Below are 19,963 nucleotides of genomic sequence, written 5' to 3'. Positions count from 1 at the left end.
TTTATTTTTTAATAAAATATTTTTTGAATTATTAAACTTAAGAAGCTCCTGACACTATTATTTTGTTTGTAATTAGGAAATTACATGACAAAGGAACCTGGTGGGCTACAGTTCATGGGGCAGCAAAGAGTATATATGTGTATGTATATATATATATATATATATATATATATATATATATATGGGTAGACCCTGGTTGTTTAGATGGTAAAGAATCTACCAACAATGTGGGAGGCCTGGGTTTGATCCCTGGGTCTGGAAGATCCTCTGCAGAAGGGCATGGTAAACCAATCCAGTCTTCTTGCCTTGAGAATCCCATGGACAGAAGAGCCTGGTGGGCTACAGTCCATGGGGTCACAGAGTCAGACATGGCTGAGCAACTAACACATACATATATTTTATTTTGCCAGTATCCTATTGTGTAATATAGTGATTTAAAACTTATTTTTTATATAAGGTGGACAATGTCTTTATCCAAAAGTAATGTTTATAAAATTTCATTATATAAAACAAATTCCAGTGACTTCACTTTCTCTCGATTTGCTCAGTTTCCTTACAATATCTTTGGTTCCTCCTTGACAAAATATACATTACACATTACCAACAACTCGGAATATGTCAGTTATACTGAAAATAATCTTGGGGAAAGAAATGTGCAAAATTTTAGGTTAATATACATTACATATATGAGGTAAGATAGTCCATAAATTATTCAAAAGAAGTGACAGTCCCCTTGTAGTCACGAAATTGGGATCTGTTACCTGAACACAGGTATCAACCTATTAATCATCATGATAATCCTGACAAAAAATTAAGTCACAAAAAATGAATTTATATGTACCTGTGTAAGCATAATCTATTTTAGGTAACCTGCTGTCTCTACTAAGAAGTGGAAAACAAACAACAAAAAATTCCTATGTAATTGATTTTGAGGGTGTTTCAGGTACCATGAATAATTTGAAATATTTTATTTTTGATTATTTTCACAGCAACCCTGCAATAAACAGTTGATTTTGCCGATGTATGTAAAGATATTCACAAAATTTACACTTGCCAAATTATTCCTTTGTATATGCCAAAATATAGGAATAACAGATTATATCAACCTATGTATATTTCTTAAAATTTCCTTGTATGAAGACAAATGTCTAATATGTTCTGATAGAATTTCCTTACTTTTACACCTCTGTCCAGTATCAGTCAAGAGTATTAATTAGTTCATCTTTTACTATCAGTAGACAGAAGGTCTTTCACATAAATATATTTGAATACAGGGACTACTAAATGTGTCTACACACAACTGCAAATAGGATTTAAAAAATTTATGCAATTAGAACATGACTATGTTATACTATATAATTGTAATTATGTAAGTATAATTATAAATTATAATTACAGTAAGTCCTCTACATAATAACGGGTTTCCTTCCGAGAGCATGTTTGCAAGTTTGATTTGTCTGTAGGATTCCTTGAGTCTCAGATGGTAAAGAACCTGCCAGTAATTCAGGAGATGGCAGTTCGATCCCTGGGTCTGGAAGATCCCCTGGAGAAGGGAATGGCAATTCATTTCAGTATTATTGCCTGGAGAATCCCATGAACAGAGGAGACTGTGGGCCACAGTCCATGGGGTCACAGAGAGACAAGACTGAGGAGCTAACACTTTCTTTTTTCATCAGCAAAGTTACCCTAGGTCCCCAACTAATGCAATTGACTATATAGTATTGAACTTTAATAGGTTTATAGCACCCATCACCATTGTTTGTACACTTGCTTCCATATATCCTGGGCTAGAAATAAAGAAGGTATATTACAGTACAAACTACTGTACAGTAAGTACAAAAAATCACAGCTACATGGATACAGGTGCATTATAATGTATGGCAGACACCTGAACTAACTTACATAATTGTACACATGAAAACACACTTGCATGTTAGACAGCTTACAAATTAAAGATTTGTAGTTACAGAATTGATAGCATATAATATATAACTAAAAAGTTGTCAAGTAATAAAGGTTATGTCAACACTTTCCCTGTTTCCTTTATCTATTTTTATGTCAATCTATATATCTACACATGTGTCAGTGTTTGCCAAAAATAGCCATTTGGCATTTGAGTAAAGGGAAAGTTGCTAAGTTGTGTCCAACTCTTTGCAACCCCATGGAGTTGCAGGTTCCTTGCCAGGTTCCTCTGTTCATGGAATTCTCTAGGCCAAAATACTGGAATGGGTGGCTGTTCCCTTCTCCAAGGAATCTTCCCAACCCAGGGATCAAACCCAGGTCTCCTGAATTGCAAGCAGATTCTTTACCATTTGAGGCACCAGGGAAGCCCAAGAAAAGTGGAGTGGTTCACCTACACCTTCTCCAGGGATCTTTCCCATCCAGGAATTGAACAAGCGTCTCCTGCATTGCAGGCAGATTGTTTATCATCTGAGCTACCAGGAAAGCCTGTAAAAGTGGACTCTAACCACCAGGCACCTCCATTTATGGAATTCTCCAGGCAAGAGTATTGGAGTGGGTAGCCATTCCCTTCTCCAGGATATCTTCCTGACCTAGGGATCTAACCCAGGTCTGCTGCATTGCTGGCAGATTCTTTACCATCTGAGCCACAACGGAAGCATAATAATTCTTTCTGGTTGGGGGGATACCATAATACAGTATCATATTTAGAAGTGTCACTGAGCTATAACCATTTGGAGCCAGCAGCACACTTCCTCCACTGGTGACAATCAAACAGCCTCAAGATATTATTGAATGCTCTTTGGGGAACTAATTTTTCTCGCTGGAAAATGACAAACCTAGCCCTCTCTCCAACTGTATTGCTATCTCTGTAACCGTTTCTATGTCTTTAAATGTATGCTTTACTTCCAGGAGGCAGTCATTTTAATAGAATCTAAACTTTAAAATTAAATTTATTATATTTACATTAACTTTGAATGCTAAAAAATCACCAGGATTTAAATCATAACACTATTTACTACTCTGAGGTCTCTATCCAGCCTATGTTTTCTGATAAAATGGAAGAACACAACAGAACAGCGCTGAGTCAATTCATCCTCATGGGAATCACGGACCGCCCTGAACTGCAGGCTCCACTGTTTGTGCTCTTCTTCATCATCTACGTGATCTCAGTGGTGGGCAACTTGGGCATGGTCATCCTCACTAAGGTGGACTCCAGGCTACAGACACCCATGTACTTCTTTCTCAGGCACCTGGCTCTTACTGATCTGGGTTATTCAACAGCTGTGGGCCCCAAAATGTTGGTAAATTTTGTTGTGGATCAGAATAAAATCTCTTATTATTTGTGTGCTACACAGATGGGTTTTTTCATCATGTTCATTATTAATGAACTTTTTATTCTGGCGACAATGTCTTATGATCGTTATGTGGCCATTTGTAACCCTCTACTCTACACAGTCATCATGTCACAAAGGGTGTGTAAAGTGCTGGTGGCAATCCCCTATGTCTATAGCACTTTCGTGTCTCTGTTGATCACCATAAAGCTTTTTAATTCATTTTTCTGTGGCTATAATGTTATCAGTCATTTCTACTGTGACAATTTCCCTTTGTTATCTTTGCTTTGCTCAAACACACATGAAATTGAACTTAAGATAATGATTTTCTCAGCTTTTAATTTGACTTTCACCCTTGCGATAGTTCTTGTGTCTTACCTGCTCATCCTTGCAGCTATTCTCAGGATGAAATCTGCTGAAGGTAGGCAGAAGGCTTTTTCTACCTGTGGATCCCACCTGACAGTGGTCACAGTGTTCTACGGCACTTTGACATTTATGTATGTGAAACCCAAGTCCAGTCATTCCTTTGACACTGATAAAGTGGCATCTATATTTTACACTCTTGTTATTCCCATGTTGAATCCTTTGATTTATAGCTTAAGAAACAAAGATGTAAAATATGCACTACAGAAGATGTGGAGAAAACTATGTAGTATCTTTTCCTAATGATCAGTGTCAATGTGATTTCTACAAATTAGGTTAAGGACTTCATATCTCACTTTTTGTGTTTTCAGAGGGGAAAATGGACACAACAGTTTAGATATTTAGAGAATAACTTCTACATCCCATTCACACTTCTATGTGATATAAATTTATTAGTGTAAGAAAAAACAGGAAAATATTTGCCATCTTTGACAAGAGTCAAAATATAAGCAAAATATGAAATCAATTTTGGAGTACAGTGGGATGAATTAGGACACAATAGACCATAAGAGCAGTCAAGGAGAGTAAGCTATGTAGGAATGATGAAAAACAGTAAGTACAGAAGGAGAATGAAATGACTTTTAGGACAGTCAGTCTTTGGAATAAACTTTAAAGTATCTATTTGTGTTTGTGTACATGTGTGTGTTTTGTGTTAGCACATTCACTCCATTTTAGTCTTCATGTTCTTCCATAAGGTGTGTTAAAAGCAAACTCAATTTCTCTTTTAAGAAGTAAAAAGGAGGCAGTCTCATGATTTTGTCTATGCTGTATTTATAGCGAATGTGTAATGTGAAATGTAACAATTGATATATATCATATGATATCTGGACCAACTTCCTCCAAACCCTCACTAAAGTCCCCCATTTTTTTGCTTACTTTTAGTATTTTTAACATTCAAGACATTTTCTTTACATCATTGAAGGACTAGACTCACTTCTTTGTCTGCCAACAAAGAAGTAGAATTTTCTATGTAGTCAATTAAATTTCAATGAATAACATTCATTGAAATAAAATAATTATGTGTATGTTGTTTTTGCTGTTCAGTTGCTAAGTCATGTCCAACTCTTTGCAACCCCATGCACTGCAGCATACCAGGCTCCTATGTCCTCTGCTATCTCCCAGATTTTGCTTGAATTCATGTCCATTGAGTCAGAGATGCTACCTAATCCTCTCATCTACTACTTTTTCATCCTCTTTTCCTTTTTCCTTCAATCGTACCCAGCATCAAGGAAATATGTATCAGTTCAGTTCAGTCACCCAGTCGTACCCGACTCTTTGCGACCCCATGAATTGCAGCACACCAGGCCTCCCTGTCCATCACCAACTCCTGGAGTTCACCCAGACTCATGTCCATCGAGTCAGTGATGCCATCCAGCCATCTCATCCTCTGTCGTCCCCTTCTCCTCCTGCCCCCAATCCCTCCTAGCATCAGAGTCTTCCAAGGAGTCAACTCTTCACATGAGGTGGCCAAAGTACAGGAGTTTCAGCTTTAGCATCATTCCTTCCAAGGAAATCCCAGGGCTGATCTCCTTCAGAATGGACTGGTTGGATCTCCTTGCAGTCCAAGGGACTCTCAAGAGTCTTCTCCAACACCACAGCTCAAAGGCATCAATTTTTTGGCACTCAGACTTCTTCACAGTCCAAATCTCACATCCATACATGACCACAGGAAAAACCATAGCCTTGGCTAGACGGACCTTTGTTGGCAAAGGAATGTCTCTGCTTTGGAATATGCTATCTAGGTTGATCATAACTTTCCTTCCAAGGAGTAAGCGTCTTTTAATTTCATGGCTGCAGTCACCATCTGCAGTGATTTTGGAGCCTCCCCCAAAAAAGTCTGACACTGTTTCCACTGTTTCCCATCTATTTGCCATGAAGTGATGGGACCAGATACCAGATATGTATAATGTCATATAAAAATATGGAGAAGGAAGTGGCAACCTGCTCCAGTACTCTCGCCTGGAAAATTTTACAGATGGAGGAGCCTGGTAGGCTACAGTTCATGGAGTCACAAAGAGTCAGACATGACTGAGTGACTTCACTTTCTTTCTTTCTATAGTTCCTTTTGGAGAAGGAAATGGCAACCCACTTCAGTGTTCTTGCCTGGAGAATCCCATGGATGGAGGGGTCTGGTGGCCTATAGTCTATGAGGTTGCAAAGAGTCGGACATGACTAAGCAACTAACACACACACACATATAACATAAATATTACTAAAAGTTTTTACAGTTGATTTTTAATTAGGAAAAAAGTATGAACAATACACATATAAGTAAAATAAAAACATTTGTTTCTAGGAAATTATGTTGACAGAAATACAGTAAAATAACATTAGATAGTAGTGGCTATTGAGATTATTAAAATGCTTAATTTTATATTTTTCTTTATATATTCTTCCCCAAACATCTTAAATGAATGGTTATAACTCTCATGATCTGTCCCCTAGCTCAGATGGTAAAGAATCTGCCTGCAGTACAGGAGACCTGGGTTAAATCTCTGGGTCAGGAATATCCTCTGGAGAAGGGAATGGCAATCCACTCCAGTATTCTTGCCTGGAGAATCCCATGGATAGAGGAGCCTGATGGGTTTGGTTCATGGGGTCATAAAGAATCAGACAGAACTGAGCAACTAACACTATAACTTTCATAATGAGGAAAGATATAGTCTCTAATATCTGAATTTTAAAAATTAACTGTGACTAAGTATATATAATATTCCATATATCTGTTATTTAAGGAAGTTGGCTAATTTTTCATAGAATGCAAACATTGAAAAATACCAGTTTATACACAAATGAATAATTTGAATGGACATTTTTGATGTAAATATAATTTAATGCATAATATAATAATATTTTTTAAATAAATAAAATTAGATGGAAAGGAAAATTTACCAACCCCAATATTTCTTTGAAATAGCAATTTATGCTTAAGGCCAGAACCATATGAAAGGATATAATTTAAATATATATATATTGATGTGTTTGGACACTAAGACACACTATTAAAAAATTAAGAATTAAGATAATCTCAAGCATAAATTTGTGTTAAAATAACTCCACTCAAAATTCTGATTCAGGTGCTTTGATTGCAAAACTCTACATAATGTTTAGGGCTAAAGAGGTAAACAAATAACTTCTAATTCCTTCAGAAAACTAAAGAGAAGGTACATTTCCTAACACTACTTGGAAAACTTTCCTGTTATAAAAGTGCAAGAGAAGTTATTTTAAGAAAAAAATAACAGTATCAGTCTTAATATATATATTCAAAAATTCTAAACAAAATTGTATCAAATTGAATTAGCAAAATATGGAAACAATAATGCATAATGAGAAAATAATATATTTCACATTAAAAGTAATTTACACACATACCATTTAAATCTCGCCAATATTAATATAATAAAATAATTGAGTAGAAACTAAGAAGGCATGTAAATTACCAGAGCAAAATGAAATGTTTTGGTGAAACAAACAAATAAATAAATACATAAACAAGATCAGTATACTGAAAAGTACAAAGTGCTGAGTAACAAAACCAAAGACAAATTGAATGAGTTGGTAAACTTACTTCACATAGTTTAATACTGAAAACAATCCACACGTCTTTCAATGAGTGAATAAGGTGTATCACCATGTAATAATATTCAGCCCTGGTAAAGAACAGGCATTGATATACAAAAAGTCTAAATGCACTTCAAGAAAATTATGCTGAATGAACACAACCTATTGGGAAAGATTACACGTGGTATTTTCTTTATAAAATATTCAATTGTTAAAATTATAGTGATGAAAGCTGCTTAGTATTTTAAGGTAAAATTTTTATTTTAGTATTTTAAGGTAAGTATTTTATTTTATCTTTAGGTTAAAGATAAGAATTAGAGGAGAGAATGGGCGTGACGATGAAGGAACGACATGAGCGATATCCATGGTGATGAAGTAAGTCTGTGTGCTGACAATAGTGTGGTTATACAACTGTGCACATATGATAACATTGAGGAGGGTATGTGATTATATAAATGAAGATACACAAATCAGTGCGTGCAAGTCTGGTGAAGTCTGAACAAATTTAGTCAATTTTACCAAAGATAATTTCATGGTTATGATATTGTAGTGTTTTATGCAAGTTGTTACCGCTAAGAGAACGAAAATGGACAGAAGTCTCCATGTTTTCTTTTTGAAACCTTCTTGTGATCCTATAATTACTTCAACATAATTTTTTTTTTTTTTAAATCAAGTTTAAGGCTGCTTGGAACAATATGGGATAAGAAAGAGTAGTCTATATTTCCATAACTCTGGGAGATGGTTTATATCAAAGAGTGCTCTGCCTATATTTTCTTCTAAAGGTTTTATAGTATCTGGTCTTACATTTTGACCTTTAATCTACTATGTATAGTGATAGAGAATGTTTTAATTTCATTCTTTTACACATAGTTGTCCATTTTCCCCACCACCATTTGTTGAAGAAACCATCTTTTCTTCATTGCAGTGTTATTTTCTACTTGGTCGTAGATTAATTGGCCATAAAAAAGAATCAATAAAGAAAAAAATCCATGAATTTTTAGTTTAATGAATAGTGAAAAGCTACAGCATAGATAAACCACAAATAGCTACTGAATTATATTCAACAATGCACATTTACAGCTCAACAACAAGTTATATTGTTGTAGAATATGTGGATTACATGAGACACATGAAAACATATGTCAAGGTAGACAAGCAGAACTGGAGAGGATTTTGGACATGATGGAAAAGCAAGAAATATTGAAATGTGTTAAAGGTAAATCCACTCCAGTATCCTTGCCTGGAGAATCCCATGGACAGAGGAGAGCTAGCTAAGGTCCATAGGGTCACAAAGAGTCAGACATGACTGCTCCATAGAGTTAAAAAAAGCAAAGAATATATATACAAAATTCTGCATATATATATATATATATACACACAAAATTTATTATTTGTATTTCATTTAAACATTTTAAATAATGCCATAGAACAGTAATTTAGCACAGCATTTTGAAATCCACTAGAGAGACTTTTGGAGAGCTGAAGGAATACTGACAGGCTTGTCTTACAGATGAGATATATTAATCCAGATTCCTATATGGTCGTATTAGGGTATTGCAGGGAATATAATATAGATATATGATAGACAGATAGATAAATAGATTTATTTAAGAAAGTGTACAATGTTATAATGGGGGATGGTAAGGCAGAAATCTGTGGGCCAGGGTGGCAGACAGCACTAAATGATGCTGAGCACAAATGCAAGAAACCAAGGCAGACTTTTTTTGTGGCAATCTGGAAAAATGATTCCTTTTTCTTTGGGGTTTCTCACTCTTAATTGAAAGAGTCTCACCATATTCTGGAGGGAAATATGCCGTACTCAAAATCTACTGCTTTGAAAGTTTATCACATCTAAAAAAGTATCTCTGCAGAGACACCTTGACTGTTTTTTTATTAAACATCTGGGTAGCATAGTCTAGTCACACAAACACAGAGAATAAACTTTAGGGTCATGTGAAGAAGAAAATTATTCAAGAGTAAAAGGTGAAATGGCACACAAAAATACCTGTAAATATTCTAACTCATTGGTGTGTATAAACAATCCTGGACCACTAACAAAAATACCCCCTCCCTTGTTTCTGTTAAGCTTTCAAATGCTTCAGGGTCAAGCAAGAAATTGCTTGTCATCTCCTCAGGGAGAGTCCCAGAGGATGGAAAAGAATCCATAAGTTGTTCTTACTATGCATGTCATGAAGCACACGAGGAAGCCAAGACAGAGGTTTCATGACAGGTAAGCAGTATAGCTCATGTAGTGTCATATTTTATCAGTATCCAGATAGTTCTGAAGATACTAACAAGGTAATATTTTTATTCTATGATAAACCACAGCAAAATAAGGGGATTTCTGTTTTAATTCTGTGTACACTTTGCTATTGTTAATATATAAGCAGAATAGGACGTCAGTACTTTTTCTTCAGACTAATTATACAAGTATTTTCACAAACACTAATGAGCATCTTTGAAACATCAGTGCCATGTTATGTAATATTTATATTTTTATAAATGCCTAATTATACAAATAAGAAAGGAAAAGTATAACACAAGAAGCCTAACTAAAGGGTTAAGAATAAAAATGAAAATCATGGCAGAATCATGAAGCTGCAAGTGGTTAGTTTCTAGCTAGATTTTATTCAGTCATTGTCTCTGTGCTCTTCTTATTTTCTTCTCAGAAATATTAATAGTGAAAGTCGCTCAGTCATGTCTGACTCTTTGGGACGTCATGGACTATACAGTCCATGAAATTTCCCAGACCAGAGTACTGGAGTGGGTAGCCTTTCCCTTCTCCAGGGGATTTTCCCAACCCAGGGATTGAACCCAAGTCTCCTGCATTGCAGGTGGATTCTTTACCAGCTGAGCCACAAAGGAAGCCCAAGAATACAGAAGTGAGTAGCCTACTCCTTCTCCAGCAGATCTTCCTGACCCAGGATTCAAACCAGGGATGCCTACATTGCAGGCAGATTATTTACCAGCTGAGCTACCAGGGAATTAATACAAATTTTTAAAAATCTGTAAATTTTATTTTTTTCTGGTATTTTAATAAGCAAAGATGGGCATTTCTACTTTACATTGACATGAAAAAACATTTTTGGTAGTTAGGAATCTCTTAAGTAATCAGGTTTATGGTGGTATTATGATATATAACATGTTAAGTTTCCAGGAGAATATGAAACAAATACATATATTTTTCTCAAAATGGATAGTTTTAAAAATAATAATCAGATAATCAACCCTCAAACACACTAAGAACACATTAAATACATGATATTTGAGGCATATTTCCAAATACTACTGACACACTGAAACATTTAATTCTCATCTGTCTTCCCAGAAACTGCAAAAAAGGAAGAGTTGATTTTTCCAATATGGAAAAATAGAGTAAGATTAGTTATATCATTTTTTTCAAAGTATTCCTTTACATATACCACAGTTGTATGTATAGCTGACTCTATCTACCCATGTCTATTTCCTGGAGTATTTCCCAGGATATATACAAGTAGTTTCTACTACAATCTGTTAGAGTTTCCTTTTGAAAGCTTATGTCCTGTATCAACAGTGTTAATTGCTTCATCCTGCACCATCTGCATTCACAAAGGGTCTCACATGACTTTTACTATAAACTGATTTAATGTTTCCATTGAGTATTAAAATTTGGGTTCAGTTTTTATTATGTAACTAACATATATTAGTTAGTGTTAGTCGTTCAGTTGTGTCTGACTCTGTGGCCACATAGACTGTAGGGTCTGTCCATGGAATTCTCCAGGCAAGAACACTAGAGTGAGTAACCATTCCCTTCTCCATGGAATCTTCCTGACCCAGGGATTGAACCCAGGTCTTCCACATTGCAGGCAGATTCTTTACCATCTGCACCATCAGGGACTGTTATGTGATAATGTAATTATGTTATTATTGATTTTTAGTCACTGTCATGTCTGAATCTTTTGTAATCCCATGGACTGTAGCCCAACAAGGCTCCTCTGTCCTCAGAATTTACCAGGCAAAAATACTAGAGGGGGTTGCCATTTTCTTCTCCAGGGGTTCTTCTAAACCCAAAGATCGAAATATGTCTCTTGCATTAGCAGAAAGATTCTTTACAACTGAGCCACCTGGAATGCCCCAATTATGTTATCATTATATAAATGACATACTAAAAATTTAATAATCATCTGTAAAATTAATATATAAAGTATCAACTATTTTTTTTTTCATTTTTACCTCCTATATCTTTGTATCTATTTATATCTGTCTTTAAAAGTCTTTGTGAATCTTGGCCTTATTGATATTTTGGGTTTGGTAAATTTTTGTTTTTTATGCTGATTGGGGGGTGGTTCATTCCAGCAGCATCACTAGACTCTAACCATTACATGCCAGCGGTAGCCTCCCTCCAATATCTGCAATTCCTGCATCCAAATCTCTCAAAAGATTATCAAGGTTATTTGGAGGACAGCTTTTTACCAGTTGAAAAACCACTGATTGCCATCCCTATCTCTATCATCACTGATTATCTATAATCTATCAATCATTGTTATGTGTATTTAGTGTGACAGTTAGGATTATTTTAAAATACCATGAATTAGAAATTCAAATTTGTCATATTTGTACTAGCTTTGGGTACTAAACCCTACCAGATGATACTATATGATAACCACTGACTATGCTGATATCTTTATAGGGAATAGGTTTTCTGATAAACCTTGATGGAAAAGCTCAATAGAACAGTACTGAGTGAATTCATCCTCATGGGAATCACAGACCACCCTGAGCTGCAGGCTCCACTTTTTGGGCTCTTCTTCGTCATCTATGTGACCTCAGTGGTGGGCAACTTGGGCATGGTCATCCTCACTAAGGTGGACTCCAGGCTACAGACATCTATGTACCTCTTTCTCAGGCACCTGGCTCTTATGATCTCGGTTATTCAATAACTGTGGGACTCAAAATGTTGGTAAATTTTCTTGTGGATCAAAATAAAATCTTCTACAATTTTTGTGCCATTCAGGGAGCTTTCTACATTATATTCATTATTAGTGAGCTTTTTATTCTGGCAGCAATGTCCTATGAGCACTATGTGGCCATCTGTAACCCTCTTCTCTACACAGTCATCATGTCAAAAAGGCATACTCGATGTTGGTGGCAATCTCCTATGTCTATAGCACATTTGTGTCTCTTCTAATCACTATAAAAAATGTTTAATTTATTCTTCTGTGGCTACAACGTCATCAGACATTTCTACTGTGACTTTCTCCCTTTGATAACTTTGGTTTGTTCAAATACACATGAAATTGAACTGATTATTCTGATCTTTGCAGGTTTTAATTTAATTTCATCTCTGCTACTAGTTCTTGTGTCTTACCTGCTTATTCTTACAGCTATTCTCAGGATGAACTCTGATGAAGGAAGGCACAGGGCTTTCTCTACATGTGGATCCCACTTGACCATGGTTACAGTGTTCTATGGGACTTTGATATTTATGTATGTTCAACCAGAGTCCAGCCATTGCTTTGATGCTAATAAAGTGACATCTATATTTTATACACTAATTACCCCCATGTTAAATCCCTTGATCTACAGCTTGAGGAAAATAGATGTAAAATATGCTGGTAATAGACTATGGAAAAAACTATATAATATCTTCCCTTAAGTTCATTTTGCTATGTGGTTCCTTGAATGAGGCTATGAACACTGAAATTTGTTATGAGTTTTCTCAGAGGGAAATGCAAGGATAAATGATTTCAACATATATTTAGAGATTGACTTCTGTGCACCAGTTAAACTGAGTGCTCTGAACACATTAATAAATGAACATATTCTAGTTGTTTTTTTCTATTTACATATGAACTCTCAGTTCAGTTCAGTTCAGTTGCTCAGTCATGTCTGACTCTTTGCGATCCCATGAATCGCAGCAGGCCAGGCCCCCCTGTCCATCACCAACTCCCAGAGTTCATTCAGACTCACATCCAATGAGTAGTGATGCCATCCAGCCATGTCATCCTCTGTCATCCCCTTCTCCTCCTGTCCCAAATCCCTGCCAGCATCAGAGTCTTTTCCAATGAGTCAACTCTTCGCATGAGGGGGCCAAAGTACTGGAGTTTCAGCTTTAGCATCATTCCTTCCAAAGAAATCCCAGGGCTGATCTTCTTCAGAATGGACTGGTTGGATCTCCTTGCAGTCCAAGGGACACAGAAGAGTCTTCTCCAACACCACAAGTCAAAAGCATCAATTCTTCGGCACTCAGCCTTCTTCAGTATTCTTGCCTTGAGAACCCCATGAACAGTATGAAAAGGCAAAATGATAGGATACTGAAAGAGGAACTCCCCAGATCAGTAGGTGCCCAATATGCTACTGGAGATCAGTGGAGAAATAACTCCAGAAAGAATGAAGGGATGGAGCCAAAGCAAAAAGAATACCCAGCTGTGGATGTGACTGGAGATAGAAGCAAGGTTTGATGCTGTAAACAGCAATATTGCATAGGAACCTGGAATGTCAGGTCCATGAATCAAGGCAAATTAGAAGTGGTCAAACAAAAGATGCAAAGAGTGAATGTCAACATTCTAGGAATCAGTGAACTGAAATGGACTGGAATAGGTGAATTTAACTCAGATGACCATTATATCTACTACTGCGGGCAGGAATCCCTCAGGAGAAATGGAGTAGCCATCATGGTCAACAAAAGAGTCCGAAATACAGTACTTGGATGCAATCTCAAAAATGACAGATTGATCTCTGTTTGTTTCCAACGCAAACTATTCAATATCAGAGTAATCCAAGTCTATGCCCCAACCAGTAACACTGAAGAAGCTGAAGTTAAACGGTTCTATGAAGATGTACAAGACCTTTTAGAACTAACACCCAAAAAAGATGTCCTTTTCATTATAGGGGACTGGAATGCAAAAGTAGGAAGTCAAGAAACACCTGGAGTAACAGGCAAATTTGGCCTTGGAATACAGAATGAAGCAGGGCAAAGACTAATAGAGTTTTGCCAAGAAAATGCACTGGTCATAACAAACACCCTCTTCCAACAACATAAGAGAAGACTCTATACATGGACATCACTAGATGGTCAACACCGAAATCAGATTGATTATATTCTTTGTAGCCAAAGATGGAGAAGCTCTATACAGTCAGCAAAAACAAGACCGGGAGCTGACTGTGGCTCAGACCATGAACTCCTTATTGCCAAATTCAGATTTAAATTGAAGACAGTAGGGAAAACCACTAGACCATTCAGGTATGACCTAAATCAAATCCATTATGATTATACAGTGGAAGTGAGAAATAGATTTAAGGGCTTAGATCTGATAGATAGAGTGCCTGATGAACTATGGAATAAGATTCGTGACATTATACAGGAGACAGGGATCAAGACCATCCCCATGGAAAATAAATGCAAAAAAGCAAAATGGCTGTCTGAGGAGGCCTTACAAATAGCTGTGAAAAGAAGAGAAGCAAAAAGCAAACAAGAAAAAGAAAGATATAAACATCTGAATGCAGAGTTCCAAAGAATAGCAAGAAGAGATAAGAAAGTCTTCTTCAGCGATCAATGCAAAGAAATAGAGGAAAACAACAGAATGGGAAAGACTAGAGATCTCTTCAAGAAAATCAGAGATACCAAAGGAACATTTCATGCAAAGATGAGCTCGATAAAGGACAGAAATAATATGAACCTAACAGAAGCAGAAGATACTAAGAAGAGATGGCAAGAATACACAGAAAAACTGTACAAAAAAGATTTTCATGACCCAGATAATCACGATGGTGTGATCACTGACCTAGAGCCAGACATCCTGGAATGTGAAGTCAAGTGGGCCTTAGAAAGCATCACTATGAACAAAGCTAGTGGAGGTGATGGAATTCCAGTTGAGCGCTTTCAAATCCTGAAAGATGATGCTGTGAAAGTGCTGCAGTCAATATGCCAGCAAATTTGGAAAACTCAGCAGTGGCCACAGGACTGGAAAATATCCGTTTTCATTCCAATCCCAAAGAAAGACAATGCCAAAGAATGCTCAAACTACCGCACAATTGCACTCATCTCACACGCTAGTAAAGTAATGCTCAAAATTCTCCGAGCCAGGCTTCAGCAATATGTGAACCATGAACTTCCTGATGTTCAAGCTGGTTTTAGAAAAGGCAGAGGAAGCAGAGATCAAATTGCCAACATCCGTTGGATGGTCAAAAAATTAAGAGTTCCAGAAAAACATCTATTTCTGCTTTATTGACGATGCCAAAGCCTTTGAGTGTGTGCATCACAATAAACTGTGGAAAATTCTGAAAGAGATTGCAATACCAGACCACCTGATCTGCCTCTTGAGAAATTTGTATGCAGGTCAGGATGCAACAGTTAGAACTGGACATGGAACAACAGACTGGTTCCAAATAGGAAAAGGAGTAGGTCAAGGCTGTATATTGTCACCCTGTTTATTTAACTTATATGCAGAGTACATCATGAGAAACACTGGACTGGAAGAAACACAAGCTGGAATCAAGATTGCCGGGAGAAATATCAATAACCTCAGATATGCAGATGACACCACCCTTATGGCAGAAAGTGAAGAGGAACTCAAATGCCTCTTGATGAAAGTGAAAGCGGAGAGTGAAAAAGTTGGCTTAAAGCTCAACATTCAGAAAACGAAGATCATGGCATCTGGTTCCATCACTTCATGGGAAATAGAGGCGGAAACAGTGGAAACAGTGTCAGACTTTATTTTTCTGGGCTCCAAAAATCACTGCAGATGGTGACTGCAGCCATGAAATTAAAAGACGCTTACTCCTTGGAACAAAAGTTATGATCAACCTAGATAGCATATTGAAAAGCAGAGACATTATTTTGCCAACAAAGGTCCGTCTAGTCAAGGGTATGGTTTATCCTGTGGTCATGTATGGATGTGAGAGTTGGACTGTGAAAAAGGCTGTGCGCCAAAGAATTGATGCTTTTGAACTGTGGTGTTGGAGAAGACTCTTGAGAGTCCCTTGGACTGCAAGGAAATCCAACCAGTCCATTCTGAAGGAGCCCTGGGATTTCTTTGAAAGTAATGATGCTAAAGCTGAAACTCCAGTACTTTGGCCACCTCATGCAAAGAGTTGACTCATTGGAAAATACTCTGATGCTGGGAGGGATTAGAGGCAAGAGTAGAAGGGGACGACTAAGGATCACATGGCTGGATGGCATTACTGACTCGATGGACGTGAGTCTGAGTGAACTCCGGGAGTTGGTGTTTGACAGGGAGACCTGGTGTGCTGCGTTTCATGGGATCGCAAAGAGTCGGACACAACTGAGCGACTGATCTGATCTGATCATCCTTTTTCACAGTCCAACTCTTATACCCATATGTTACCACAGGGAAAACCATAGCCTTGACTAGACGAAACTTTGTTGGCAAATTAATGTCTCTGCTTTTGAATATGCTACCTAGGTTGGTCATAACTCTCCTTCCAAGGAGTAAGCATCTTTTAATTTCATGGCTGCAGTCACCATCTGCAATGACTTTGGAGCCCAGAAAAATAAAGTCTGCCACGTTTCCACTGTTTCCGCCTCTATTTCCCATGAAGTGGTGGGACCAGATGCCATGATCTTCGTTTTCTGAATGTTGAGGTTTAAGCCAACTTTTTCACTCTCCACTTTCCCTGTCATCAAGAGGCTTTTGAGTTCCTCTTCACTTTCTGCCATAAGGGTGGTGTCATCTGCATATCTGAGGTTATTGATATTTCTCCCAGCAATCTTGATTCCAGCTTGTGTTTCTTCCAGTCCAGCGTTTCTCATGATGTACTCTGCATATAAGTTAAATAATCAGGGTGACCATATACAGCCTTGACGTACTTCTTTTGCAATTTGGAACCAGTCTGTTGTTCCATGTCCAATTCTAACTGTTGCTTCCTGACCTGCATATAGATTTCTCAAAAGGCAGATCAAGTGGCCTGGTATCCCCAGCTTGATGGAAACCTTGATGGAAAAGCTCAGTTGAACATTGCTGAGTGAATTCATCCTCATGGGAATCACAGGCTGCCCTGAGCTGCAGGCTCCATTGTTTGGACTCTTCCTCATCATCTACGTGACCTAAGTAGTGGACAACTTGGGCATGGTCATCCTTACTAAGGTGGACTCCAAGCTACAGACATCTATGTACTTCTTTCTCAGGCACCTGGCTTTTACTGATCTTGGTTATTCAACAACTGTGGGACCAAAAATGTTGGTAAATTTTCTTGTGAATCAAAATAAAATCTTCTACAATTTTTATGCCATTCAGGGAGCTTTCTACATTATGTTCATTATTAGTGAGCTTTTTATTCTGGCAGCAATGTCCTATGACTGCTGTGTGGCCATCTGTAACCATCTTTTCTACACAGTCATCACGTCAAAAAGGGCGTGCTGGATGCTGGTGGCAATCTCCTATGTCTATAGCACATTTGTGTCTCTTCTAATCACTATAAAAATGTTTAATTTATCCTTCTGTGGCTACAATGTCATCAGACATTTCTACTGTGACTGTCTCCCTTTGATATCTTTGGTTTGTTCAAATACACATGAAATTGAACTGATTATTCTGATCTTTACAGTTTTTAATTTAATTTCATCTCTGCTAATAGTTCTTGTGTCTTACCTGCTTATTCTTACAGCTATTCTCAGGATGAACTCTGATGAAGGAAAGCACAGGGCTTTCTCTACATGTGGATCCCACTTGACCATGGCTACAGTGTTCTATGGGACTATGATATTTATGTATGTTCAACCAGAGTCCAGCCATTCCTTTGATGCTGATAAAGTGGCATCTATATTTTACATGCTAATTACCCCCATGTTAAATCCCTTGATCTACAGCTTGAGGAAAAAAGATGTAAAATATGCTGCTCATAGACTATGGAAAAAACTATATAATATCTTAAGTTCATTTTGCTATGTGGTTCCTTGAATGAGGCTATGAACATTGAAATTTGTTATGAGTTTTCTCAGAGGGAAATGCAAGGATAAATGATTTCATCATATATTTAGAGATTGACTTCTGGGCACCAGTTAAACTGAGTGCTCTGAACACATTAATAAATAAACATATTCTAGTTGTTTTTGTCTCCTTACATATGAAGTCTACTCTATGACAAATAAGGGTCTTGCCTCTCTTTCATTTGGCTCACTTTCCACAAATTGGTTAAAATGTGTATCATGTTTTGATTAAGAGACATTGTATGACTATATGCATTTGATGATCTTACTTTGAAAAAGCAGCATGAGATGATTCTATGATTTGAATGGTGAAAGTGTAGTGCAATATTCTGTAATCTATAAGTCTGTCATGTCCTTTGAATATAGTTCTTACATAACTCTCTTTAACTTTCCTAATTTCTTTTTTGCTTGCTTCAGTTACTTTTTAACATTCAATAGATTTATTTGCATCATAGAGATACTGGATTGTCTTCTATGTACATCATCAGGAAATAAAATAATCAATGAACAAATCTAATTTGCATAAAAATAATTTATAAGAATAGTCAAGTGAGGATAATTATTACTTATACTTCATATGTCATTTTAAATTATTAATAAATGTGTATTTATATGTCTCATCTACTCATATATAAACACAAAAATGTGTGCATCTGAGATTATGTATAATGAGCAGAAATACACAGGAATGCTAACAGCACATGGATTTGAGAAGGTAAACTGAATAAACATAACCTAATATCCCACTCCTAGAATACATGTTAGAATACATTTGATTATCCCTCATATTATAAAACAAAACAAAACAAAAATACTGAGTTACAGATTTGGATATTTTACATTCATTTAAAACTTAATCACATTATTAAGTTGATACATAATGTATCAGAAAATATTCTATTTTCCATAGAACATAAAAATGTAAAAATCCGGAAATGCTACATACCATAAAAAGTAGCTCAGTGTCATTACATATTGAATACTTTCAATTTAGATTTTAAGTAGATAACACTATATATCAGCTAGAATATCTAGTAGTTTGTGAGTATTTGGAGGAACCTAAACTTATATATTGTTAGTAGAAAATAAAATGGTATAAATATTTTAAATACATTTAAGATTCATTTTTTTTTCTGCAGCAGCATATAATAGCTCTATTTTCAGTTTTTTGAGGAACCACCATACTGTTATTTGTATTGACCATACCAATTTCATTTCTATCAACAATGTGGAAGGGTTCTCTTTTCTCCACACCCTCTTCAGCATTTATTGTTTGTAGGTATTTTAATGATGACTGTGTGTGAGATGGTATCTCATTCTAGTTTTGATTTGCTTTTTTCTAATAATTAGCAAAGTTGAGCATGATTTTATGTGCCCACTGGCCATGTGTATATCTTTTTTGAGAAATGTCTATTTAGATCTTCTTCCCATTTATATTGGTATATATATACAGAGAGAGTCCATGGAATTCTCTAGGGCAGAATACTGGACTTCCCAACACAGGGATCAAGCATAGGTCTCTTGAAATGCAGGCAGATTCTTTATCAGGTGAGCCACAGGGAAGCCCAAGCTGGTTTCCTTGGGAAGCCCTAGAAAATCAGTCCTGAATATTCATTGGAAGGACTGATGCTGAAACTGAAGCTCCAATACTTTGGCCATCTGATGCAAAGAATTGACTCTTTGGAAAAGACCCTGATGCTGGGAAAGATTGAACGTGGGAGGAGAAGGGGATGACAGAGGATGAGATGGTTGGATGGCA

At 36.7% G+C, this 19,963-nt stretch overlaps 1 protein-coding gene and 2 pseudogenes across 1 annotated transcript; all 3 read left to right on the top strand.

The window, feature by feature from the left end:
* The first annotated feature begins 3,017 nt into the window (after window positions 1-3,017).
* On the top strand, window positions 3,018-3,959 carry LOC109569346 (olfactory receptor 8K3-like). The gene has a single exon (XM_019974684.2). It carries the CDS (start codon window positions 3,018-3,020, stop codon window positions 3,957-3,959), a length of 942 nt encoding a protein of 313 aa, XP_019830243.2.
* Window positions 3,960-11,971: 8,012 nt separating this feature from the next.
* On the top strand, window positions 11,972-12,912 carry LOC109569129 (olfactory receptor 8K3-like; annotated as a pseudogene).
* A 4,300-nt stretch (window positions 12,913-17,212) lies between these two features.
* LOC109569130 (olfactory receptor 8K3-like) lies at window positions 17,213-18,175 on the top strand (annotated as a pseudogene).
* The last annotated feature ends 1,788 nt before the right edge of the window (window positions 18,176-19,963 follow it).

Source organism: Bos indicus, chromosome 15 (assembly GCF_029378745.1).
Source record: "Bos indicus isolate NIAB-ARS_2022 breed Sahiwal x Tharparkar chromosome 15, NIAB-ARS_B.indTharparkar_mat_pri_1.0, whole genome shotgun sequence".
Lineage (NCBI taxonomy): Eukaryota > Metazoa > Chordata > Mammalia > Artiodactyla > Bovidae > Bos > Bos indicus.
The sequence above is the reverse complement of the archived record's forward strand: the minus strand, read 5'-3'. Positions and strand labels throughout refer to the sequence as shown.